Raw genomic sequence first — 27403 nt, 5'->3', positions numbered from 1 at the left:
GTGTCTGCATTATTAGAGAACATGCTTTGCAGGCAGAAGGTCCCAGGATCAATCTCTGGCATATCTGTGTATGGTGGTGGGCTGGGGAGGCATGCCTGCAATCCTGAAGAGCTTCTGGCAGTCATTGTTGATAGTACTGCTTGACACCCTTGACCTAGAAAGACTAATGGTCTGACTTCAAATCACACAGGTTGTTATATTTCCTTCTATATAGCAAGATACTGGATACGAAAATTTGCTTCTTGCCTTTAAGAGGTGGTGGCAAAGTTTACAGTAGGATAGGAAATTGCAGTAGATATGGGAGTGTGTTTTCTGCCCTATGACTCCCTGGATACTACACAGATTGCTAAAAAACAAAACAAAAAACCAAATGTCGTTGGAAGCACACATCTTTTAAGAAAGTGTTTTAACACTGCCTATGTATATGCAAATGCATGGCCTGGTAACAGAGAGGCACTTATCTTTTTCTCGCCAGAAGAAGAGCAGTTTAGGAAGTCTAGAAGAGTTGAAAGAAAGCCAGTGTGGAGTAGTGGGTTGATTGCTGGACTAGGACTCTGGAGACTAGGGTTCCAATCCCTTCTTGACCATGGAAACCCACTGGCTGACCTTGGGCAAGTGACACTCTCTCAGCCTCAGAAAGTTAGGCGCAAGCTTTCTCTGAAGAAAACTTGCCAAGAAAACGCTGTGATAGGTTCAACTTAGTGTCACTATAAGTCAGAAATTACTTGAAGTCACACAACAACAAGAGTTGAGGACAACAGAAACAAACTATTCACTCCTGGGTTGTGATTTGACCACCCCCAGTTCAAGATAATGTGAAACAGCTTTCTTTTTCCTAGTCAAAATTTGAACCACTGATTGAGGTAGAGTTCTGTAAGGAAAAAAAGTAGGGAATGCTTATGGAAGTTCTCTAATTTAGTTGTTTGATGGTTAGTGTAAGTTTTATAAGTGTCCGTGAGGAAATAGAGGTTGTGATATTACTTGTTCTTCAGTGACTTTTGGTTGCTTTTCAATGTGTTTGAAAAAGTTTATCATATACATTGGGTGTGTTAAGAAAATAGAACCATTAAGTGCTATGATACTGGTGTTGCTGTCAAAATAATAAATTATTTCAATGTGTTAGATTTTTTTTTTTTTTGCTTAGTTGGGAAGTGATGTATCTCTTAGGCCTGTTACAGACAGCCAAAATAAAGCTGCTTCGAGTCACAGTGGAGGTATGGTGTTTCAATGATGCATGCGTCCTAAGAGTCCAGAAGCCACACCAAAGCAATGCTCCAGTCCTTAGGGCTTACCTCCACTGTGACTCGAAGCAGCTTTATTTTGGCTGTCTGTAACAGGCCTTAGTGATTTCCCTAAACATTGCAAGGAAAATGCTCTCAGTTCTTAGCTGTACAAAAGACATACTGTACCTTATTGATGAGAGACAGCATGGTGTAGTGGTCTGAACATTGGACTTTGACTCTGGAGAACAGGGTTTGAATCCCCGCTTAGCCATGGAAACCCACTGGGTGGCCTTGGGCAAGTAACACTTTCTCAGCCTCAGAGTAGAACAAAGGCAAAGCTCCTCTAAACAGATCTTGCCAAAACCCTGTTACAGGTTTGCCCTAAGTCAGAAATGTTTTGAAAGTATACAACAAAACAATGTAATTGAAAATGCTTTCAAACCCAGGTTTAATTCCTGATATTTCCAGGTTGGACTGTAATGTGTTGAAAGACTCAAGAGCTCCTGCCAATCAATGTATTCTACACTAGTGCTACCCAGCGTGATGGCCCTGGACCAGTGTTGGTTCATGAGCCACTGGCTGCCTGTTCCTGGTATTTTTTTTCACAAAAAAGTAAACAGTTTTAGCCAATATGTACAAGAATGGTACTGATCCCTGGCACTTGGTGGTGGTGTGGTGGTGGTGGATGGCTGGTACTCAGCTCAGACAGGCTGAGAAACACTATTCTATATAGGTCTGAGATAGGTGAACCAATAATCTAGCGCAGTATAGTGCATCATTGTGTGTTGCAGTGTTCATTGCAACTTTTACCATGGAGCATATAAGAGCATTAATGTTTAGAAGAGAAGAGTAGCATAGAAAGTCTTTTTTCTGCGGACAATTTGGTTTAGTCATTTTTATTTTTTGGTAACAGCCAACTTTGGTAGTGAAATGACTATTTCTTTGGAAAGAGTGCCATTCCAAATAAAATAGTAATTCCTTCACGCTTTGGGGATGACCTAAGTGCAGAGATGTAAATTGACCTGACTCAACCCCTGCCAAAGAACAGTGAGAATAACCCTTACAGTTTGGCAACAGAATCTATATTTTTAGTTTCAAACGCCTGGGAAAGATATTGAAGTAGATCTGATAGAAGTTAAAGGATGTGGGAGGCAGATTGAGCAGTTTATAGAAACCCATGCTTTTAGCAGAAATTATCTCAAGAGAAGTACCTGTATACCTCTGGATTTGCAGCAGTTAGTTTAGATGTCAATTGTTTGTTCATAAACTTAGATAAACTAAAATCTTTACTGAGATCTGGGAAATGTAACCTGGGACACCTTTTCCCGATGTTCAGATGAAAGTAGTGACATACTGGACTCCCACAAGTGCTTTACACCATAATGATTTCCATCATATTCCTAAGAAAATGCTAAAATCTGAAAGCCAGAGTGATAATGTGTGTTAGGGGTAGGTGCTTAACCATTTACATCCAGGAGCATGTGGGATTAGTTCTTAATTTGGACAAAATAGCAGATGATTGTTAATTAGAGGTTCCCTGGTTTAACTATAGGCAAAATGGCATGTTGACCCAATTTATACTAAAATGTGATTATCTCTTTGTTCAAAAGTGGTGTGGGCTATTCACTTCAGGAAAAATGAATCAAAAATATAGCTTTTTCAGGCACTTAGTCAAAAGTTCCCCAGTTTTTGTTATGGAAACAGAAGAACAGTAAGAAATGTAAAGACACAAACTATATCTTTCCTGTTGGGGATATTGCCATTTTAGACAATAATGGAGGATGATCTACTGCCTGATGGCAGTTTTTGGGACAAGCAGATCAGGAAAAATAAGTTCAGGCTAGAAATGCTTTAGGTGTCCTTGTATTGCTTGATGTGCTTTATTTAGTACTTCTATTGTAAAGCATGCTAAGGAGGTAGTTGGTTTTAATTACAAACATTATTTGAGTCCTTATTTGAAGCAGGATGCTTTATGATTTGAATAATGTGGGAGGTATCTCTTTCATCACACTGGAATCTAAGTTTTCTGGCTGGTAGTTGCTAAATAAATTGTTTAAGTTAAGCGCCAACCATTGCTTGCATGAAATGCTCTCCTTTCAGCTTCTTCTATTTAGCGCTGTCTTGTCATAGCTCAAATAAAGGACATGTAATAGACTGTGGATCTGTGTCATGCTTCGAACAGTGCTCTAATTTCTTTGCAATATAAAATGTGATTGCACAACAGCAGGAAATACCATACGTACTCGTGTACAAGTCAACTTCATGTATAAGTCAAGGGGAGTTTTTAGAGCCAAAATCATGGATTTTTATATGACCCATGGATAAGTGGAGGGTAAAACATAGGGCCATGTAACAAAGAATGGAAAGGCGGAAATATCACTTCCCTCTCTCCTTCTCTGGAATTCTCCTGGCCACCAAACAGCACTTCCCTGATGCCGGAGGAGAAGGTTTTAACATCATATTGAAAAGGGAAGGAACTGGAGGGAAATTGGATTTGATGGTCAGAGAGGGAGGAGGAGGATGGCGAGAATAGGTTTTTAACATCAGATTGAGAAGGGAAGAAAATGGGGAAATGGGATTTTTGCTGGACAGATAGATCCAGAGGAGAAGGATGGCGAAAGATGTTTTAAACACTGGATTGAGAAGGGAATTGCCTCTTTCAAACACACAAACACTCCTGCCTGGATAGCTCTTTCAGAAATCATTGCCTAGGCACATCAGGGTGGTGTTTTTTTCAGAACCTTTTTAAGCTGCATTACTGTATTGACCTGTATATAAGTTGACCCAGAATTTTAGGGTCAATTTTTGGGCATAATTTTTTTGACTTACAGTCAAGTATATATGGTACATCAGATAAGGCTTAGATAGCTCAATGGGTCCAAACAATAGTATGCAAATTGTGGGGATAGTCCTTCATAGTCTGTGTGAAAATTTCTGAAAGAGTTGTTAAAGATACACTAGCAGTATTATGGAACATATTAATCAGAAGATTATTTTGACTTCCTGTTCCAGCTGGATTCAGAACAATTATAACTTGTGTGCCAATGAATACCAGGTGCTGTAGGCTATATTTCAGAGGAAGGAACTGGCAAAACCACCTCTGTTCCTTGCCTAAGAAACCCTATGAAATTCATGGGGTTGCCATAAGTCAAAAGCAACTTGAAGTGGTGTGTGTCTGTGTGCACACACCCCTCCCCATGCATATTTAAAAATAGTGTGATGAGTTCTTAATCAATTGGAAGTTTATTCGTACAGATACATTTTGTGTAGAAAATAAGCAGCTAGAAATAGTTGTAACGACAAGTTTAAGCTTAGTCTATAAATGTAGGGTGATTAGTGAAAATTAAATTCTGTGGTTTTGGAAGACAGATTTTGAAATTTGCTGTTGCGTTAACAAAAATGAATCTTCCTTTTATTAATTACTGTATTAATTTAATTTTAAATCACAGATTTGTGTAATTGCAGTAATCACCTTGTTCATTATTGCATGCAACAGAAGTTAATCTCACTAATCCAGTTCCATGTCTAATTGCTGTTACTCCAGTCTATGGAGTTTAGCGCACAGCAAAATAAAGTGACTTACCGCTCCTGAACTCAAGCCAAATTTAGGGTGTGTGTCCCGTTCCCCCCCCCCCCCCCCCTTTTTTTATGTAGTTTTTTCCCCCAACACCCCCATCTGGGCATAGCCCGGCTCCAACACTGGTCTCTGAAATCACTTTGGCAGCCATTTTTCAAAGTTGGGAGCTTTCCGACTTTGAAAAATGGCTGTCGAAGCAAATTCAGGGACCAATATTGGAACTGGGCTGTACCCAGATGGCTGTTTTGGGTGCAAAAGCTACGCAATATAACTAGGGGGAGCAGCCCGAATTTGGCTTGAATTCAGGAGTGGTAAGTCGTTTTATTTTGCTGTGCGCTAAGCTCATGTCATTTCATCAGCTCCCACCATTTCCCCTTTGTGTTGACCCTGCATATCAAGTGTCATGACAGCAGATGCCAAACTAAAGCAACTCATGTTGACTTTTAAAAAAATTGTAGCATTGTAATGTTCCAATCTCTGGAGAAAAAGGGAAAAGATTGGTATAAAATTTTACTCAAAATATTCTAATAAAAAAAGAAAACAGTTGAAAGTTGCAAAATATGGTGAAGACAAAAAACTTCAAATCCTGTTACTAATTAGTAACAGCAGAAGAAATAAGTAAGATGTATGTCTGTGTGTCTTCAAGTTGCCTGTCGAACTTTGGTGACTTGTTCAATTTCATAGGGTTTTCTTGGGCAAGCAAAACTTAGAAATGGTTTTACCAGTTCTTTCCTCTGTAATATAGCCTACAGCACCTGGTGAAATACCCAGGAATTAAAACACACAAATCTCATGTCAGTACAAGTATGTGAAATCCATAGGAGTTTTATGTTGAATTCCACATCATTAAGTATCATTTATGATCCACAATAAAATGTGAGGTGACAGAGCTTGCTGTGCTGATCACTTGACTTCTTACATTTTGCCAAATAGTAGCTGAGTGTATGTGGTATCCATGTCAGGCCTCCAATTAGAGTTGGAATTCCTTTTAACCATATTAATTATAACAATGAAAATCTTGTCCTCCACCTCCAAAGCTCCCATTAGCCTATTAATGATGAAAGCATCATGCACAGGCTACAAATGTTCAAGTTTTTCTCAATAGGGTGCACATGTGGTTTATATTTTAAGAAATCCATCCACTGTTATGGCCCTAAGTCAGTTACCTTTCACTGAATCTGACAAAATTCTAAAATTGGGAGATCCTCTCAGGAAATTTCTATTTTTTTAAAATCTAGTTTGGCAGTAACATCAGAGTTTCATATCAATGGACAAACACTAACTGTCTAAAATACATATCCCAATGAGGCCATGGAACCTAAACAAATAACTGCTATATTTCTTAGTAAAATCACAGTAAAAGGCAATCTGTTTTAATCTACAGAGACAGAATACACTCTAGTCCTAGCTACAGTCTGTCAACAGATGTGGAAAACAAGACAGTGGCCCAAAGAGTGTTTGAAAAACACAGATTGAAAACACTCAATATACATTCCAGTCCCCAAGAAAGAGAATACTAGAATTTGCAGACCCATAGGATCATCATACCTCTTTCCCATGCAAGCAAAGCGATGCTTAAAATTCTGCAACAAAGACTTATCGTATATGAGTAAGAAATGCCAGATGTCCAATCTGGGTTCAGGAAAGGAAGGCACTAGGGATCATAAAACAAACATAAATTGGATAATGGAGTGCACTAAATAATTTCAGAAGAAAATCAGTTTGTGCTTTATAGGTTATAGCAAAGTTTTTGATTATGTGTTGATCATGAAGAACTATGGATTCTTATTCTTCTTATTTATTATTTATTTATTTCATTTGTATGCTGCCTTTCTCCCAGAAAGGGACCTAAGGCAACTCACAAGACAAAAAACATTTTTAAAAACTGGATGGCTCTTAAAGAAATAGGTGTGCCACAGCATTTCATTGTCATGTACATAGGACAAGAGGCTACTGTAAGGATAGGATAAGGAAAAATGGAATGGTTTCCAAATGGCAAGGGGGTCAGACAAAGATGCCTTTTATCACCCAATCTGTTTAATGTGCTGAAAACAGTCAGGAGACAAACTCCATGTGCTGAGAAAGGCCTTCAGGGGCTAAATACACAAATACAAATATTATATATAAATACAAGTATTATATACATATACAAATAAAAATATTAAAAAGACACGGAGAAACTAAATTAACTATATCTCATAAAAACCACTTAGGATTACAACATTTTTCATAGCAGAAACATACATACCCTTCAGCAGAAATCACAGAAACATTCTTCAAAACAGGACTATTCAGTATTAAAAGCGAATCTGCAATAGTTTGTTATATATAAAAAGGAAGATCCAGTGATATGATATACAGTATGTCACAGGGACACCTGAAGCAATCTATCTAGATCATTACTTAGCTCATTCATGACATTATGAGGGGGATCTGAAATGTTCTTGACCTGAAAGGAGTGACCTAGAGCCATGAAACACACATACTGTTCCACTTATTCACCCTGAAGTTTGAAACATTTGGCACATAGTTTCTCAAGTTTCTTTAACCCTTCCCCACAAAAGTCTGGTCTGAAGTCTAATCACTGAAATACTGCTCTGCTGCCTCTGAATCATTAAAAAAATTCCTTCCTTTCAAACTCTTTTTAGGGTATGGAAACAGGAGATAGTCAAATGGAACATGTTCTATGCACTCAAACCCCACATTCTTCAAAACATCCATTGTCTTGCCAGCCCTGTGAACAGGTGCATTGTCCTGTGAAAAGACAGCACCTTTCCTGCTGACCTTTGTGTCTTGAGTTTCTCAGCCGCAGAGAACCTGAGTGCCACCACTGCAAAGACTGGCCTCTGGATCATAGTGATGTAACCATGTTTCATCAGCATCAAGTTGTTCCAACATCAAATTGTTCATACATACTATAATCATTCCATATTGATTTTAAATTAAAGATTGTAGGTCCAAAACTTCATCCAGATTTAAAGGTAGCAGAGGTTTCAATTTGAGAACCTATTCCACCTCTCTTTCTCTCTATATATATATATATTCTTCAGAATGATTAACTAGAGAAATACCCACTGTTTTGTTCTTCAAGTTGGACAGGTGTTCTCCTATTCTTCATTTTATGGGTCTTAAAACCTTCCCACGTAGAAGTTCTTGCATGATCATTCAATAATATTAATCACATAGCTAATATTGCATGTACAATCAGCCCTCTGTGTGATGTAAGGTACCTTTAAGACACAGCCCTTAGTGATATCACCTGTAGTGTATATATACTATTAAGAGGGTTGGAGAGGGATTGATTGTTCTCTCTTCCTCATCTCACTCTCCTGAGACTGGCTGTGCTCAGTAGCTCTAGACTGAATAAACTTACTGCTCCTACATGAAGATTGGACTCTGTGTGGATTCTTATAAGATTGGATTCCAACAGCAGACATCACACTCTGTATCCACAGATTCAATCATCTAGTTTGAAAATATTATTTTCAAATTCTAAAAAGCAAAGTTTGATTTTGCCATTTTACATAAGAGATACAATTTGACTATGCCATTGTAATTAATGAGACTTGTGCATTCATGGATTTTGGTATCTAGCAAACAATTGAAGAGTCAGAAATTGTTGCTATTTAGTGCAAATCATTCAGGGCTTTACCAGTATCTCAAAATCTACTTTCTCCCAACTCTGCCCTAACTTGGGTTGCCAGATCTCAGGGCATTGGCCCAAGCCTCCAGTTTTTGTGAGTCATCTCCAGGTGGAAGACAAGAGTGTACATTTTCTAGTTTTTTAGGGACTTACCTCCGGGTGGTGGTGGGACAGTGCTGTGTGCAGATCCCTAGTTCATCTGGGACAGTAACAGCTTGGGCCAATTGGCAAGGCTTTATTGCCCCCCCCCCCCCCACCACAATCTACAGAGACTCAGGGCAAGGAGATGTCTGTGTATTTACTTAGATTTCTCCTTTCCTAGTCATTGTCATGCCAGGGTTCATCCTCTGTTCTGTTCTCTTTCTGCTTTTTGGTTAGATAGAATCAAGTGAGCTAGATTAAATGTTCCTTTTCCTTTCTCCATTACTAGGCAAGAAGGAATAATCCCCTCATTTCATCTTGATCTGGGTACAACCCAGATTGTAGCTATGACTCCTGTCTAAATTTCCAAACGCATTTGAATAACAATCTGTTATGTTTGATGACATTACCGGGAGGCATTCCTAGGTCTCAGATTTTGGCTCTTAAACCTCAGGGTCTGGGATTATCCTGATCTGGCAACGCTAGCCATAACCCCTTTGGACAATGCAGTGGGTTGAAATAAGTGGAGAGCAGATGGAATACTGAGTCCCTTTAGTTCACCACCCCTCAGAAAAAAAAGGAGACTAGCCTTTTTAGTTCACTGCCCTCCAGAAAAGAGAGAGGGCCCAAGAAATAAAGTGTAGGACATAAATTTTTGGGGGGCTTTAGGCCTTATCAGAGCAAGTTTATCAGTTTATCTTCTGAGGTACTGTAATAATGGTTACTTAGTATGTCCTGCGGGTTCTGATTCATAACAACATTCAACAGCTTAATCCTTGCAGTACCAAAACGGTACATTAAACTAGTACTGTGTGAAGTGTTTAATAGTTCTCTGGGTAAAAGTGCTAAAACCATGCAAAGGCAATAGCTAGATTTCTGTGTATCCCTGGAGAAAAAAAACATGCCAAGACTTTTCGGAATGAAAGTAGATGGGTCACTAAAGACACTTCCAATTTGCATTCCAGTTTTCAAGTTAAATTTTTGTTTGTCTGAAAAATTATATTAGAAATGTACTTCTGATTTGGCCAACAATTTTTATTTTTCAGTTGGATGCAATACAATCTCAGTATTGTTAGCCCTGGTATAGGTTGCATTGAAGAGTATCTTATACTTGATTCTCCCAGTTAACCATCCACAGCTGACATATTATGGTGTTATAGGGTTATACAGGTGCAGAAATCAAGAAACTTCTCTCTATATAGGTTGCATTTCACCACTGGTAAAAATAGAGTTTCCAGGCAGCACAGAATAAATAAAGGGGTAGTACTGGAATACCTAGTTTCTCTAAATGAATTCAGGTCTTCGTGGCTAGATGAACAAAATCCAAGAGTATTGTTAGAACTGGCAGAATTATGCTCAGAACCACCGGTAGTCTTTGAGAATAAATGGCGAATAGGAGATTGTACCAGTCATTGTCCCAAGGGATTGTAAAAGGCCTACTCAAGTCAAAATATGTTACATTCACAGCATTCTCTTTATCTACCAAGTTTGTAACTCTAAAAAAAAGAGATAAAATTAGTCTGCCATGACTTGTTTTTGAGAAACCCATGGTGACTTTTCGTGATCATGAATTCCTTTCTAAGTGCTTACAGACTGTCTGTCTAATCATGTGCTCTAGAATCCTTCCTGATATTAATATCAGTCTGACTGGTCTGTAATTGTTTGGGTCCTCATTGTGATACAGGAGAGGAGTGTCTGAAAGACAGGGCTTCCACTTTGTGATTTGTGACATATCTTTTTGTGTGGCTGGCAAATTAAATCATACTGTTTTTTGTTCTATATAGGGTTAGAAGGTGCTGAAAGTACAAAGGAACTGGAAGAGCAGAGACTTGGAGAAAGGTGGAAGTGCTGGAAAAATAGATTTGTGGGAAGAAAACTTCTTTGAAAGGTAGTATACTAAACTTTATTTTCTTATTTACAGGCCTAGCTGGAGAAGATGCTATTAATATTTTTTTATGATGGGTCCCATTTAAGGCACTTACCAACCTTCATTCATAAATACATGAGATATTACTTTCTCACGAAATGCTTTTGAGGTGTTTCTTGACTGTAGCACTTACCACTTTTCATTTCAGTTGAAATACAGTAAATTGTGTTAGTGAAGTTCTTATTATATATTTTATTTATTTATGGTATTTATACTCCGCCCTTCAGCCCTAAAGGCTATCAGAGCGGCTTACAATTGTATTTCCTTATTCATATGCACTTCCTCCTTCCATATTTTTCTTCTTACAAACTTTCTGTAAGGGCTGAACTTTGTTTAGTTCTGGTAAGAGCATAGAAAAGTTTGTTTCAAAAAAATCATAAGGATTATCACTGATTGCAGTTCCAGAACTGTTATGATGAAATTGTAGTTATACAATGAAACTGAGAAGTCTGTTCTCTTTGACTTTTAAATTACTCTAGCAGTATTAATTGTTTTATATTGTTTTGTGCTGTGTATGGTTTTGGAAAATATGAGATAAAGCTTGACCAACTGTCATTTTTGAAAACCAATCATTTGGTTTCTCCACTGTATGAGAACAATCAAAACTTTAAACTTGTAAATCATATTATTGATTTCTGGCTCGCTAGCAGCCATCTGGTTGTACTGAAACAAGCCATGTTGTCCTCAGAAACTGGACTGGAGTATGTTGCTGTTTATACTTATTGTTGACTTATATATATTTTCAGGTATTTGAGGAGGTGTTTCTCAATCATGTGTCTATTCTGTATTTGTGAAAGGAACTAATGGGTGGGTCATTTTTATGCACTGGCTGGAGGAGTAAATTTGAAAATTACTAACTTTTTACCACCATAGCCTTCCTCTTTTTGTTTGAGGAATCTGTGGTTGATTTTACTTCTTAGTTTAAATGATCTTAGTGGTATGTAGAATCTTTCTCATGAATAGATAGCATTGCAGGTTCCCCTTTTGAAATCTTACTTATTTGTCTTATTTTTACAGATGTGTTGACTAGAAGAATCTTATTAGTGGCCCTTGGTAAAACGAGTGCCCTGTGAAAGATGGGGTTTGGAAGTGATCTGAAATATTCTCATGAAGCTTTGCTAAGACTGCAGGATTGGGAATTACGGCTACTGGAAACAGTGAAGAAATTTATGGCCATGAGAATAAAAAGTGACAAAGAATATGCATCCACTTTACAGAATCTTTGCAATCAGGTTGATAAAGAGAGTACTTCACAATTGGATTATGTTAGTAACGTATCTAAGGTAAGAAGTAATATAGGCAATGCTTTTTATTAGGAATTATTAGGAAATACAGAAATGCCAAGGAAGTATACAAATTTTGAGTTCTCCAAATTACAGACTTGAATGAGTAACTGGTAGGTGCACTGGGTACAAAGAACAGTCTCTGAAAACAGAAATGTTGCCTGCAACTCAGAGATTTGTCCTTTGTCTTGTCCTTTGTCTTGTCCTTTGACTTGAGATACAGCAGAAATTTGTTGTTGTTAATTGCTGTCAAATTGCTTTCTTATGATACAGCAGAAATACAGGAGCTCAAAGGCAATCTTTACATAAAGAAAGCTGGGGAGTAAAAATACAGAGTAAAAACAAACAGTAAAAAATACAGTTTTGAATAAAAATTGTGAACTTTTTTGTGGATGGATGGATAGAACCCAAAATGCAGTCCCTGTTCAGGTAGTAGAAATAGTCTATCTGTGATGGTAGATTCTCCCCTGAATGGTAAAATGTGATAAATTCCAAAGTAACAAATAACAATTGTTGCGGCTACTGCCGTGGCTGCTGCAGCTACTTCTACTACTACAGTGCGCCCTTGCTTTACACGGGGGATCTGTTCCAGACTCCCCCACTTAAAGCAAATTCCGCGCAAACTCGAGACCCATTTAAATGAATGGGGCTCATGCACGTGGCGGTGCGGTGGCGCAAGTGTGCCATGGGCACACTCCCCATTACTTCCTATGGGACGTGCCACCCCTTCTTCCTCGCGTAGCTTTCAGCGTATGCTGAAAGCCGCATAAAGTGTGCCTGCATATGATGCGGGCACACTGTACTACTGTAGTGGGATCTTGATATCCACAGATTTCAGGATCTGTGGATTGAAGAAAGATTTAATTTTTTTTAAAATACCTGAGATTGAGGCATCCAGGGTGAGAGGCAGTCTTGGGGCAGTAAATGAGGCTGGGGTAGGAAGGCCGAGGCACCAGGACCATGTTCTTTCTGCTTCTGCTGCTCGGAAGGGCAGTTGGTATTCTTCCAGGAAACAGGAAGAATGGAGGCATGGTGCACTTGTTTGCCTCCCCTTCCCTCTTGGATGATCTGAACCTGTCCTGGGAAAGAGTTAACAAGGCAGCAAGAAGCAATACCTTCCTGGCTCTGTGGCTTTGGTTTGCCATGCTGTGTGTCTGATTTGAACGTATCTCGAGAACTGGGGCTTTGGTTTGCCATGCTGAGTGATTTGAATCTATCCCAGGAAATGGAGCTTTGGTTTGCCATGCTGAGTGTCTGATTTGAACCTCTTGTGGGAACTGGGAGTTCGCTATGAACAAAATTATGGCCATGAGTGTCTGATTCCAAGCTGAGTGTCTGATTCCAAGCTGATGTGGGAACTGGGGCTTTGTTTTGCCATGCTGAGTGTCTGATTTCAACCTGTCCCGGGAAATGGGGCTTTGGTTTGCCATGCTGAGTGTCTGATTTCAACCTGTCCTGGGAAATGGGGCTTTGGTTTGCCATGCTGAGTCTCTGATTTGAACCTATCCTGGGAACTGGGGCTTTGGTTTTCCATGCTTAGTGTCTGATTTGAACCTATCCCGGAAACTGGGGCTTTGGTTTGCCATGCTGAGTGTCAGATTTCAACCTGTCTTGGGAAATGGGGCTTTGGTTTGCAATTTTAAATGTGTAATTTGAACCTGTCCCAGAAATATTGCAAACCAAAGCCTCAGAGCTAGACAGGTGCTGTTTCTAACTGCCTTGTTAACTCCTTCCCAAGATTATCTGCTAGGAATTCTGGAACCAAACCCCTATAGTTACTGGGGGGCCACTGTACTGCTACTATGAAACGCTCAATGACCAGTGGTAGCCACAGTTTCCATCTTGGAACTCAGTTCCACACAGCTTGGCTGTTAAATTACCTTGCTATCACCTGCAGCTTAGTCCCTTCTTTTCACATCTTTAGGAACTTTCTTCAGTGGTGTTGTGTGAGATGAATCTGCTATACAAAGTTGGTCAGGTTATGTGGGCTTCAGAGGTCTGCCTTCTTTATTCTATACTGTAGTTATGCCACTTAAGAATATGCAGGGATGTACTGCTTTTCCTTTTGACTTGCAGGATAAATGTTTCAAAGACAGTAGAAAGGATATTGTTTGTATATTGTTTGTATCTAATGTACATCTGGCAACTGTTGCATTATGTGGTTTCCCTTACCTGTTTACTTGAACCAAGTAGAACTGTGTCTTGACATTTTCATGTGTACGTTACGGTGTTCAAATATTAATGAGTACAACTAAATAGCATAATACAGTGCACCCACGTCATACGTGGGCGTGTCATATGTGGGCGCGTCATACGCAGCTTCCAGCATACACTGGAAGCTGCGCCTGAACAAAGGCTTGTGAATCCCAGAAGAAGTAATGGGGTGTGCAGCAGGCACGAGTCCCATTACTTCTAATGGGGCTCGAGCTTATGTGCTTTTTCTTTTATGTGGGGTGGGTGTGCGGGTTTGGACGGATTCTCCATGTAAAAGAAGGGCCCACTGTATTAACATGGATTGGAACTGATATACTACTTTGGGGGCTTATTAGCAATTAGTGAGCAAACAATTCACTTGTTGTTCACAGAGTTCTGAACTATTGTACTCTGCCTTTTCTTTCCTTTTTGATAGTACCCACTGTAGATTTCATTTCTTATATATCATTTATTAATGTTTTTTCAGCCTCTGATTTTCAGTCACAATTCTCTTAACTGAATTGTTCAGTTTTTCCATGAACCAAAGAATGTTTGGAAGAAAAAAACCTACTGTTTCTTATTCAAAACATCTATCAGACCAGGCACTGTTTCCCACAGTGATATTTATATTCTCTTGATAGCATTTGGTGGATTGCTTCTCTTTCCCCCCCCCTTCCAAATCTAATACATTGTTCCATGACTACAGTATGGATTTTATAGTAGAATGATTTCATCTGCTGTGTCGTTTTATGGAATTGATATATGTGCTATTAGATACATACTGTAGTGTGACACAAATTACTTGAATTGACAAGTCACTTCCCTGCTCTTGTGTCCACAGTTGCAGTCAGATGGTTAACAACACTGTATATTAATCTGCATGTACAGCGCTGTGTAAATTTACAGCGCTTTATAAATAAAGGTTAATAATAATAATAATAATAACAACAACATACATACATGCACATGTATGTGTATGTGTGTGTGTATCAACTCAGAGGCAATTTATGTATCTTTGTTTTCCTTATAGCCGATAGCAAATAACCTTTCGTTTCTCTTCCTTCTTTAAGTCATGGCTCTTTATAGTGCAGCAAACAGAACAGCTTAGCAGGATCATGAAGACACATGCAGAAGACTTGAATGCTGGTCCATTACATAGACTAACTATGATGATCAAAGACAAGCAACAAATAAAGAAGAGTTACATTGGTGTCCATCAGCAGATTGAGGCAGAGATGTTCAAGGTATTAATCCCTTTAATCCCTTGTCTAATTAATCTATCTAAATCTTTCCATTTGATAGTGTACATTCAATTAAATTGAAGGATAGTTTTGTAGATAGAAAAACTTTCTACAGTATTTGAAATTGTATTTAATTGTTCATTCTTTTTATTAAACCATGTAGATATTAGCTATGAACATGCACCTGCACCTTTGAGGACCTTTAATGTAGGAATGTAATAAAATTTGTCTTAGACTGATCTCTACGTGCTGTTGACATCCTTGAATAAGTACATAATTATATGTGGAAATCAAACTATGAATGTTGGCAGTTTTGGCAGATAGTTATCTCTTTTTAAAGCATTTTGGACTGTTTACTTTTTAAAAAATTCCTCTGTGGTTCACAACACTAAACATATATTAAAACTGAATATATATATATCGTAAGTAATGATATATAGGCATGCGTCAGTTAAGAAAGCCTTTGTACACCTGCCCAGTCCTCACCTTTTGCTCTTTATGTTCTGTTTAGTTGAAAGGGTTTTTTTAGCAGTATCATCACTGGAGCAATGGTGAAGAATGGCTGCAGTAACACAGACTGGCTGCAGCAGTGTGTCTACAGTAAACCAGGCAATAAAGTTTGTGCTGTGAAAAAATGGGATTCTAGCCAATCTTACTTTAGTTGTATATTGCCTAAAACAGGCAAGTAAAGAGCACATGCCTCTGGAATCCCTTACATGAACAGCAAAACAGAGAGAAAGGGGGAAAGCAGTTAAGCATACTCACCAGTTGCCCCTAGCATGCTGAAAACAGCAGGTGGCCACCACAACAGAAAGCATAAAAAAGATTGATGAAAGAATCATTTTTGGATACATTTTGGAAGTAATTTTCAAGTAGTCTTTTAGGAGGTTCAAAATGTTTTTGTTTATTTGTTTACTTATTGTAGTTTACAACTGCAGTAAGATTTCCCTACAGCAAAGTATCCCTGACCTGAGTGTTTCATGTCACATGTGCATTCATTAATTTTTAGTAGTTTTGCTGCGACACGTTGAACTGTTCTTTCTCGTGGTGTGTGTGTGGGAACTTATCCCTATTCTGTCAGTGTTATTTCTGCCTCTGATAACAAATTTTCTGTTAAAGAAGTGGTGCCTAGGAACACATACATATCATTAGCCAGGTATTGTTGTATCTGTACTTTAAAAAATAAAAATAAGGTCATAAGAATGCTACTGGTAAGACAGCACAGACAGAGAGTGCTTTAATTAGCTGTCAGAACATATTCTTTAAGATTTAGCTTGATTCCTCCTTTGATCCTCAGAAGGTACCTGGTCACTAACATTTTGCCCAATTTCCACCCTTTTATCATCATCTATATGTATAAGAAGGCCTTGGGATACATCCTATTGTTGGGGATGCTTTGATTGTGAGTTCCTGCATGGCAGGGGTTTGGATGGGATAACCCTTGTGGTCTCTTCCAGCTCGATGATTCTATGTTCCTGTACTCCAGTTCATATATTTTTGGTAGAGTATTTTTTCTTCTGTAAGGTGACCAAAACAGTCAGCAGCTATAAGAAAACAGTAAATCTCATTGAAGAACCAACTGAAATTAAGTATCTAAAGTTCACTTCACGTTCAGTATTATTACAGAAAAAACCCTGTCATATGACAGCCCTTAGTATCTCTTGGTTAAAAACTCCCTTCGTTTAAACACGTCCTCTCTGACTGGAATCTCTCTGAAGCTTCAACTACCTGTCTACTCTCAATGGTCCACCTTAAAGACACATTCCTGCTTTTATACTTCCTGATCCTGCCACAGCCCCCCTTCACAGTCTCTCTGAATTCTGAATGACTACCTTGAAGTCAGATCTGCTTAGTTCCTCCTTCACGCTTAAAATCAAAATGCAAGGTATCAGAATCCGTACTAATGAACAGAAAACATGAGCAGAGGTTGTAGTTAAATACCTGTCAGAACATGTTTTATTGGTGCTTTTTGAGTAATGGGGCGGCTGTTCTCATGGGTTGTTGCTAACATAGTGAAAGTCCATTTTTCTGTTATTTCCTTTCTGCCAAAATGTGATCCAAGGTGGCTCCATAGATTGGAGCACAGTTAGCAGTTAGGGGAAGGTGATCTTTGAAGTAACCAGATCTTGTTGGGAGCTTTATATATTAATAAGTAAACTTCTTGAAAGCTCATAGGGAGCCAGTGCAGTTCTTTCAGCACACCTGTGATGTGCATCTAGTCTGACACTCTATTCAGAACCCTAGTTATTGTGAAATTACCAGTGCATGTATCTCAATGGCCAAGTTGTCCCTAATCAGAAAAGAATGTGGGTATAACAACCAAAGATGATAGTCAGTGCTACAACCATGGTTACCTCAGCTTCTAGAAACATAGATCTGTCTAGCAACATCCTTCCTGTACTTGTTCCTGCAAGACAGTGGTTTTCAACCTTCCTAATCCCCTGACCCTTTAATATAGTTCCTCATGTTGTGGTGACCCCCAGCCATGTGTCTCGGTTCCTAAGACTATTGGAAATATGTATTTTCTGATGGTCTTAGGCGACCCCTGTGAAAGGGTCATTCAACCCCCAGAAGGAATGCAGCCCTGTCCACATGGATAAGCAAATTTCATATCACCTCAGAGCAAGGGCTTCTGCAGTTTTTCTGCTAGTATTCATATATAGTCTCAGTGTTGTCTTTATATGCTGACCACATTTTAGAAAGTGGTAATAGTGATTTGATATGATCCTTACTAAAATAATATTATTTCAGTCTTTTATCACTAAAGACATAATTTGAGGATCAGTACAAATGCTGCACTGAAGAGGCCGCCAAAACACTTCTGCTTGCTAGCATTCCACAGTTTAATGTAACATTTGCCTATGAGTCACTGGCCATGACCTTACATCACTGCAGTGTAGTGTAATTATCTGTTAGTGAAGTTACACCAGGCTAACACTATGCATCCCCCATATAGAGTAGAGTAGTTGTGTTTAGGCATGGACTCATTGTGCAATGGTAGACGCAGATGAAATAATAATAATAATAATAATAATAATAATAATAATAATAATAATAATAGGTTTTATTTATATACCGCCCAATCACTGGGAATCCGAGCGGTTTACAACAGAGGGGATAATAGACAGTTCCCTGCCTTCAGGCTTACAATCTGAAAAGACACGACACAAAAGGAGAAGGGAATGGTGAGGGGGGGGGAGGGCATCAGGTCCAGCATTGATCTCTCCCTCTGAGGCCTGGACCAAGGCAGATGGACCGGAGGGAGGGCTCTTCTTCTTTAGGCTAGCCCTTTTTGCACATCTGTATATGCAGTGGTTCCATATGTGCAACTCTGCTTATACTGCCAGCTGATTATGGCCATTGAAGAATTCTGAATAACCACTCCACATGTGTTGCACCATTTACGTTTGTGTATGTCACTAACAGGATGTCAGCCAATGTGTGTTTCAGCCCACTTGCTTGGATAATCTCTTTCTGAATGCTTCTAGTATGTCTTTCACAATTGAAATGAAACATTTTGGTTCTACTCATTTTTCTTGTTTTTCTTTATAGGTTACAAAAACAGAAGTGGAAAAATTAAAGTGTAGTTATAGACAATTAATTAAAGAAGTAAATTCTGCCAAAGAGAAGTACAAAGAAGCTGTGTCAAAAGGTAAGTTTACTGTTTATTATTTATAGGCACTATAGCTGTTACAGAGATTCAGAATAGAACAACAATGCTAATTACTTTAATTCTAATTAAATAACAAGCATTTCCTCAACAATAAATAATACAGCTATTTACTTTTGCTGTGACCCTTTCATGGTATATTTAGAAGTTCTGATGAGTGTGATGTTCAACCTTATCCCATTCAGCATTGGACAGCTTTTTTTTTATTTAGGTCCTCTGCAAATTTTCACTGCAATTCCCTTATAATGGAATCTTTTGAGGTCCTTAAGCTGGATTCAAAGGATAGTAAAAGTTGAATAGATACTAGCAATGTCCCACAAACACTGGCATAAGTACTTGCTGAAGAGCGTTCAGTCTTCTGTAAAAGGGTGGTTTAAAAGCAGTTCTAGTCCTTCTGTTCCTTCACTTGCATACTCTTATTCAAGAAAGAAAACATCTTTTGATTTAGTTGTATATTACAGCTTTCTAGCATTAGTACTGAGCACATTAGTGTAAAGCAGGGGTAGGCAAGCTTTTTGAGCCAGGGGCCGGATTCCTGTCCCTCAGACAACTGGGGGGCTGAAGCCAAAAATTAAATAATTAAATAATTTTTGTAAAAATTAATTAAATAAATAACCCGGGACAAATGTAGGACAAAAATTTCAAATGGAGGACACGCAAATTTTTTTTTGCTGATTTAAAAAAAATGTTAATATAAATGCATGTTTCGGAGGCTTCTATAGACAATTGCCTCTCTTGCCCGCCGCTTGCCCCCTCTTGCCCGCCTCCTCCTGATAGACCAAAGGCCCCACACCCTCACGTGAGAGGCCAAAGGCTCCGGTGGCAATCGGCGGCAAGACCAGATGGGGGCCGGTCCCAAGGCCTTGCCGGGCCGCATCCGGCCCGCGGGCTGCAGGTTGCCTACCCCTGGTGTAAAGTATAGAACCTATTCTAAGAGGAACATATTATCTTCATGAAATTGGGAACCTTGAATGCAACTTTCTGTTTTCCCTTCTTGGTCTTCTCTCAGGTTTGTTGTTCACACTTGACTGTGAATCTGTTTCCTTCCTCTGGTCTCCTTGCCCATTACTTTATCTTCTGGGACCATTTCTCATTTTATTTGCCAGTGTTTTTATGCCCCACAAAGTGTCTTCTTTCTCCAGGGCCAATTTCCATCCCATAAATTGTGACTGTCTTATTCCTTCAGCAATTTTGGATGTTCATGAATATTTGATGATATTACAACTTGTTGACAAATTGTTGCCTAGGGCATTGTAAAACACAATATTTCTTAGCCTGTAGGCAATAGCTGAGATCCAGAGTCAAGCTTAGATTTGTGCAAAGGAAATCATCACATTTCTCAACTTTTCTTTTAATTATATTGCTTTTATTTTGTGTCACAGATTGCTTTTAAAATTTCAAAACAAATTTGGCATGGGATGTGAAGAGGGGGTTGATATTTAAGAAAGAACAAGCCTAAGGTGAATATCCAGTGGGGCATTTTCTCAAGCAGGCCCCTTCTTTGTGCAACCCTTCCCCCTCCCCACATTTAGCCCAGTAGTTCCCAAACATTTTGGATTACTGCCCCCTTTCTTCTTGGTCAATAATCCTAATGCCTCCCAACACCTATTTCCTAATGCCTCCCAACACCGTTCTAATGCAAAGTCAAAACAACCCATCTTAGAGTCAGAGTTGGAAGAGACCACAAGTGCCATCCAGTCCAATCCCCTGCCATGCAGGAATTCATAATCAAAGCATCCCCGATAGATGGCCATCCAGCCTCTGCTTAAAGACCTCCAAAGAATGAGACTCCACCACACTCTGGGGGAGTGTGTTCCACTGTTGAACAGTTCTTACTGTGAAGAAGTTCCTCCTAATGTTGAATTGGAATCTCTTTTCCTGTAGTTTGCATCCACTGTTCCGTGTTCTAGTCTCTGGAGCAGCAGAAAACAATCTTGCTTTATCCTCAATGTGACACCCCTTCAAATACTGAAACAGGATTATCATATCACCATCTCTTTTCCAAGCTAGACACCCCCAGCTCCCTAAGTCTCTCCTCATAAGGCATGGTCTCCAGACCCTTCACCTCCTTTGGTCACACTCTAGCTTGTCAACATCCTTTTTGAATTGCCCAGAATGGGACACAGTATTCCAGGTGAGGCCTGACCAGAGCAGAATAGAATGGCACTATTACTTCCCTTGTTCAGGCACTGTACTTCTGTTGATGCAGCCTAAAACAGCATTGGTCGCTGCTTCCTTTGCACCTTGTCACTTTCCGAGCAGCAACCATGTAGTCAGTCGAGCAGTGAAGGAGAAGCCTCCCACCCATGCTGGCCTTGTGGCAATAGCCAGAGCAGGTGAGAGACTACTCAGCCGCTGCTTGTCTGTCTGCTCAGTTTCTGCTCCCATTGCACCTGGTCACCCTGGGAGCAGCAGCTGAGCATCTGGCTGAGCAGTGACTGAGAAGCTTCTCATCCATGCTGGCTTTGTGGCAAAGGCCAGTGTGGGCAAAAAGCTTCTCAATCACTGCTCTCTTTGCCCCTGGTCTCCCTGGGAGGAGCAACTGAGCAGCTGGCTGAACAGTGACTAAGAAGCCTGCTGTCCATGCTGGCCGTAAGTCAAAGGCTGGCATGGGCAAGAAGCTTCTTGGTTGTTGCATCCTTTGCACCTGGTCATCCTGGGAATAGCAGCCGAGCTGGATGAGCACTGACAGATATGTCTGTCACCTGCATTGGCCTTGCCGCAACGGCCAGCATAGAGAAGAGGCTTCTTGGTCACTGCATCACCAGCTGCTCAGTTACTGCTCCATCTACACTTGGTTATTTTGGGAGCAGTAACCGAGCAGCTGGTTGAACAGTAACAGAGAAGCTTCATGCTGGCCTCATGGCAAATGCTGGTGCTTGGTTGCTGCTCCTTTTGAACCTGGTCACACTCAGAGTAGCAACTGAGAAGCCTCTTGTCCATGCTGACCTTGTGGCAAAGGCTGGCATGAGTTAGAGGCTTGTCTGTCACTGCTCCCAAGTTGACCCGGTACGAATGGAGAAGCTTCTCCCTGCCAAGAAAAGATTCTTAATCCTTCTTTGTTGGGGAAGAGGAGGACACAGCCAGCTTCCCACTTTTCTCCCTGGTGAGAAAAGACTCACAATCCAGGAGAGGTGAAGGACTCTTTCACAGAATCTACCCCAGATACTCCTCCCCTCCTTCCCCAGAGACATGCCTTCTCCACACACAAGCATTGTTTCTTTTGCTACCTCTTCTCTCAGCCTAACCAACAAAAGAAAGCAAGAGCAGCAACTGATAGCCAAGTCCCAGCAAAGCTCACAATGCTTAAGCAGGGTTCAAAATGTGAAAGCTCCTTTTTGCCACAGCTTCTCCCCTGCCAGTGTCATGTCCTCTAATTCCTTGCTCTATTCAGCCAGTCTGTCCCAAAATGGCACCACGGGAGTGAGCTTGTGTGGGCAGGGGAAGAGCGGGAGACACCACTGTATTGAAGCAATCAATGAGGTTGGGCAGTGGTGTCAAGGAACCATGAAAAGAGAAGTTTCATACAGCCCTGGTTCTTCTTGGCTTTCTTGTGCTCCAATACTTAGACTGAAGGCTCCCGTGCCACCCTCTTTCCCCTGACTGCCTCCCTGGATCTTTTCACAGCCTCTAGATGGCAGTACCACTCACTTTGGGAATCACTGATTAAGTCCAAAAATTCACTGCAGAGGATTGGTCACATGAAAGAACAGGTTTTCAGTACCTCAGAAGACTGAAGGGGGAGTGGCAAGAAAATCCCAGTACTGTATTACTATAATATTACATTTTGCCCTAAAAGTCTCTGGACTCATGCTTCTTGTTAAGTCTTTTTCATTGGTAAGTTCTTTGTGTTGAAGAGTGCTTGCTTTTAATGCATACTGGAATGCTGCAGTGTATTCATGAAAAGCAAACCTGATCAAATAATTCCAGTTGATTTTCAGATAATTAGCTCAAAATTCTATTTGCTCTGGTTCAGAAGCTGTCAGTAAAAAATTAGTCATGACACAGTTTTTTGAGATGTCTGAATGTATACAATAGTAAGTTTAATGTTTTGTAACTGCAACTCATAACATAAAAGATTAGGAATACATGTTCATTAAAATAATAAATTCAAAAAAGATTATATGCAATTGGCCCTCTATATCCATGGATTTTCTATCCATGGATTCAACCATCCATGGCTCGAAAATATCTCCCCTCCTCCCTAAAACTCCAAAAGTTAGACTGTCTCCCATGCTATTTAACATTTACATGAAGCCACTGGACGAGATCACCTGAAGACACAGGGCGGGGCGTTATCAGTATGCTGATGACACCCAAATATGCTTCTCCGTGTCTCAGGCTGCTGCAGTGACTAAGGAAGGTATCTCTTCTCTGAATGACTGCCTCAGATCGGTAATGGACTGGATGAGGAAAAACAGACTCAGACTGAATCCAGGAAAAACGGAGGTACTCGCTATAGGGACCCCAAATCCGGGGATAGAGATTTGCCAACCAGTCCTGGACCGGGTCACACTTCCCCTAAAGGATTGTGTTCACAGCTTGGGAGTGCTCCTGGATTTGTCCCTTCAATTGTCATCTCAGATAGATGCGATAGCCAGGCGTGCCTTCTATCAACTTTGGTTGATATGCCAGCTGCGACCCTACCTGGATCAGGGGGGCCTAGAAGCAGTGGCACATGCACGGGTAATCTCTCATCGTGATTTATGCAGTGCCCTGTACATGGGGCTACCCTTGTGCCAAGTTCAGAAGCTTCAATTAATTCAAAATATGGCAGCCAGACTGGTTGCTGGTAAATCCAGGTTTAACCACACAACACCTGTATTACAGTCTCTCCACTGGCTGCCAATTAGCTTCCAGGCGCAGTACAAGGTGTTGGTTATTACCTTTAAAGCCCTACATGGCTTGGGCCAGGTTACTTTCAGGAATGTCTCTCCCTATATAATCCTCTCCACACTCTGAGATCCTCTAGGAAGAATCTACAGTGTGCCCGAGTTATACACAATTTGAGCGCATGTGCTCAAGCTGTGCGGGAGCACACGGGGCACAAGGAGCGGCACGTCCTATTCAGATGAATGGGGCGCGCCCCCATGGAGTCCCGCGCTATCGTGTGCATGAGCCCCATTCTAATGAATGGGGCTCCAGCATAGGCGGAATTCGCCTTATGTAGGAGGGTTCAGAACGGATCCCCCGTGTAAGGCGAGGTTCCACTGTATTACAGCCTCAGAAGGCCAGATTGGCTGCAACTTCTCAGAGGTCTTTTTTATCTGCCACTCTGAAATTGTGGAATGACCTGCTGGAGGAGATCCATCTTATCACCTCTCTAGACGCCTTTAAAAAGGCTGTCGAGGCAGATCTCTTCCAGCGGGCCTTCCCAGACTGAGCTCTCAAGGAAAGAAGACACCCCCATCCACCTTAAATTGTTGGCTCCACCTTGCTTACTTTTAGACTCTGTATTATGTACTTATTTTAACTATTTCGAATTTTATCATGGTGAGAGTGGAAGGGCCCAGAGAATTAATGTAATGATTTACTGTTTTTTTTGTATTATATCTTGTGTTGTAATCCTGCCTCAGTCTGTAGGTAAATACAAATAAATATCATCATCATCATCATCATCATCATCATCATCATCATCATCATCGAGGAGCTATAGTGATTGATCTTATTTACAAGATAAAGATGTGAAATATAATCATCCCTTAATGTGACTGCTTTACAATTTTTGAGCTTAATGTCAGTCTGCCTGTTTCTTTGACACCCTTACAAATTGTCCATCTCTTGATTGGCCTCCCTGCCCTACTGCTCATAGTTTGTCCAAACTAAAAATGAAATTAAGCATATGATTTGCCCTTGTATGTTTGATTTTATGTACTCAGTAGTAGCAGAGTGCATGTGCTTGGCTCAGGACAATAGCTTGGAGAAAGAGGATATATAACTCTGTGTACTTTTCTGCAGTTCTGATAGAGATCAGATGCTCCTCCTCTCTTGTTTGATGGCTGTTATTTGCCCTATTTGTTTTGAAAGCAGTAGTAGAATTATACAAGACTCAGAACTGAAAAGATGGATCAAATGTGATCAATGAAATGAGCAGAGTATAATATATGAAATCAAAGGCTTTCATGGCCAGCATCCATAGTTTTTTGTGGGTTTTTCGGGCTATGTGGTCATGTTCTAGAAAAGTTTATTCCTGACGTTTCGTCAGCATCTGTGGCTGGCATCTTCAGAGAATGCTGACCTGGAAGAGAGTGGGTATATTTTTACTGTGTGATTCTGTGTGATATACCCGCTCTCTTCCAGGTCAGCATTCTATGAAGATGCCAGCCACAGATGCTGGCGAAGTGTCAGGAATAAACTTTTCTAGAACATGGCCACATAGCCCGAAAAACCCACAAAAAACTAGAGAAGAATATGTTGGTGGTTTTAAACATCAGCATGCATATGAGATAAACATGTCTAGAACTTAAAACCATTGCAGTCTTGAAACGTAATCCAATTTATTGGTTTAAGAAAGATTTTAGATTTTTCCTCCATAGTTTAAATTGATATCAAAGAGCTTAAAGTTCTAGAAGCATGTGAAAGAAAAAAAAAATTTTAATGTCTAATCATTGGGGTCTTTAATGTGGGAAAGTCTACTAGTTTGTAGGTTGATGATAATTTATAGCAGGGAAAGCCCCATCCCTGAAACTAAATAAAATATTTCTCAGAATAAATGTAGATATTGGGCATACATTTCTACTTTGCAAGGCATACTTCAAAGGAATATTATGTAGTTTCCTCAACTATATATCTTCATATAAAACGTGTTGTACTTCCTTCTGTAAAATTGTATATCAGATATATAAATTGCACAGATAGAAGTTTTCCACAATTTATATTTCCATTAATGGAGATGATTAATCTAGTTTAAATATTTCTTGTAATAGTTTTGTTACAGTAAAAACAAATGAACTGAAATATTAATGTTACTGGTTTGCAGAAACAAATTTAAGTATTATACCAGAATTTTTAATATCAAGTCAAAGTTTATTGACTTCAGAGTGAACATATTTTGCATCTTATGCTAGTCTGTAATGTTTAATTGATTAATAGATTAAAAACCTTTTAGCTGATTTAAAGGGTGCCCTTAATTATTAGTACTGCAGATCTTAAACTATATAGTAGGTGAACTATATTGGGATAAGCAGGTGCCATCTTCTATAACACAAAGAGGGGAATGGTAGCCTTTTCCTTCAAAGTTGTTGATTTTATTCCTATGTATACATATGCAGATTTCATAATTTAAAAAGGATGCTTTATTAATTACCATATATTGTACATACTCGACTATAAGTCAACTTCATGTATAAGTCGAGGACTAGTTTGGGGACAAAATTATGGATTTTGATATGACCCGTGGATATGATATAGGTAGTGTTGAGGCAGAGTATGGAATTAGCTAGCTATAACTTTTTATTCCAAAATCACTTGCTTAATATGCCAACCAAACTCCTCAAACTGTGAAGCAGGGGATAAGTAGAAATCACACTTTCCCCTCTAGGATCTCCTAGGTCTCCATTCCCACTCCCCACTGAGCTGAATGAGACCCCTTGAGATCCTGTAGTCTCGCTGCCACCACCCAGTGAATCTCAATGAACTACGTTTTCCCTAAGCACACACTGGGACTTGCTAGGGATCTTTCTAGTTTAAGCAATCAGTAATCAGCAACTGAGCTAAAAGGCACGTGTCCAGGAGCAGAGAGAGCCAGCAGATACTTTTAAAAAGAAAGATATTTATTTTAAAGAAATAGGATAGGATAGGAGAATATCATTCATGCAAAGCCTCCTTGCCTTGCAGGTCAGAAAACACAGTTACAAAGATGTTCATTTCAGGCAAGCTATTAGATAAACATAACAAAACCTAGACGCACTTGCTAACACAGTTCCTAGCTACTCACACAGTGATGGGATTTGCAGTTCATGTTGAGTTTCTGGATGCAGGGAGCTGGCTCCTTGCCAACTCCACCTGCATTCCTCACAGCCGGTTCCCCAGCTGCCCAGAGAACAAAGAAAACATCTGGTTTCCCCCAAGAGGAGGGAGGGAGAGACAAAAGACCACATGGCCCCCAAGGACCTTTTAAAGGTTTTCCATGGAATGTTCTTGAATCTCGCGGTCCTACTCTCTGATTGGTCAGTTAGACCTTACATCAGCTATGATGTCACAGCTCATTAGCATGTGATGTCAGCTCTCATTAGCATGTACCTCCCCCCAGATTAACCCTTTGTGGTTCAGGAGAAGTCCCCAAATGACTGTAGGGCCCAGTCATTACACAGGGGTAGGTAGAAGCCAAGAGAAGGTAGAAGATATAATCAGACTTTGAGGAAAAGTTTTCACTTACCTTAATTATCAAAGTTCTCAGCACTGTGTCAATGATAAACACACCAAAAGAGTACAAATGGGTTGTTATAGCAATCTATAAATAATGAGTGATACTAGAAAACAAATATGAATTGGAGGAGGAGAACT

At 39.9% G+C, this 27403-nt stretch overlaps 1 protein-coding gene across 4 annotated transcripts in view; it reads left to right on the top strand.

Annotated features, from left to right (window-relative positions):
- Positions 1-27403, top strand: part of FER (FER tyrosine kinase) — a 204584-nt gene that overhangs the window by 3705 nt on the left and 173476 nt on the right. For all 4 annotated transcript variants that reach the window (XM_042451397.1, XM_042451398.1, XM_042451399.1 and 1 more), the window contains exons 2-5: positions 10369-10472; positions 11529-11794; positions 15058-15231; positions 18781-18880. In XM_042451397.1, coding sequence (XP_042307331.1) covers positions 11588-11794; positions 15058-15231; positions 18781-18880 — 481 coding nt within the window. In that variant the 5' untranslated portion in view covers positions 10369-10472; positions 11529-11587. The remainder of the gene's footprint in view (positions 1-10368; positions 10473-11528; positions 11795-15057; positions 15232-18780; positions 18881-27403) is intronic.

This window comes from Sceloporus undulatus, chromosome 2 (assembly GCF_019175285.1).
Source record: "Sceloporus undulatus isolate JIND9_A2432 ecotype Alabama chromosome 2, SceUnd_v1.1, whole genome shotgun sequence".
In the NCBI taxonomy this organism is placed as follows: domain Eukaryota; kingdom Metazoa; phylum Chordata; class Lepidosauria; order Squamata; family Phrynosomatidae; genus Sceloporus; species Sceloporus undulatus.
The sequence above is the reverse complement of the archived record's forward strand: the minus strand, read 5'-3'. Positions and strand labels throughout refer to the sequence as shown.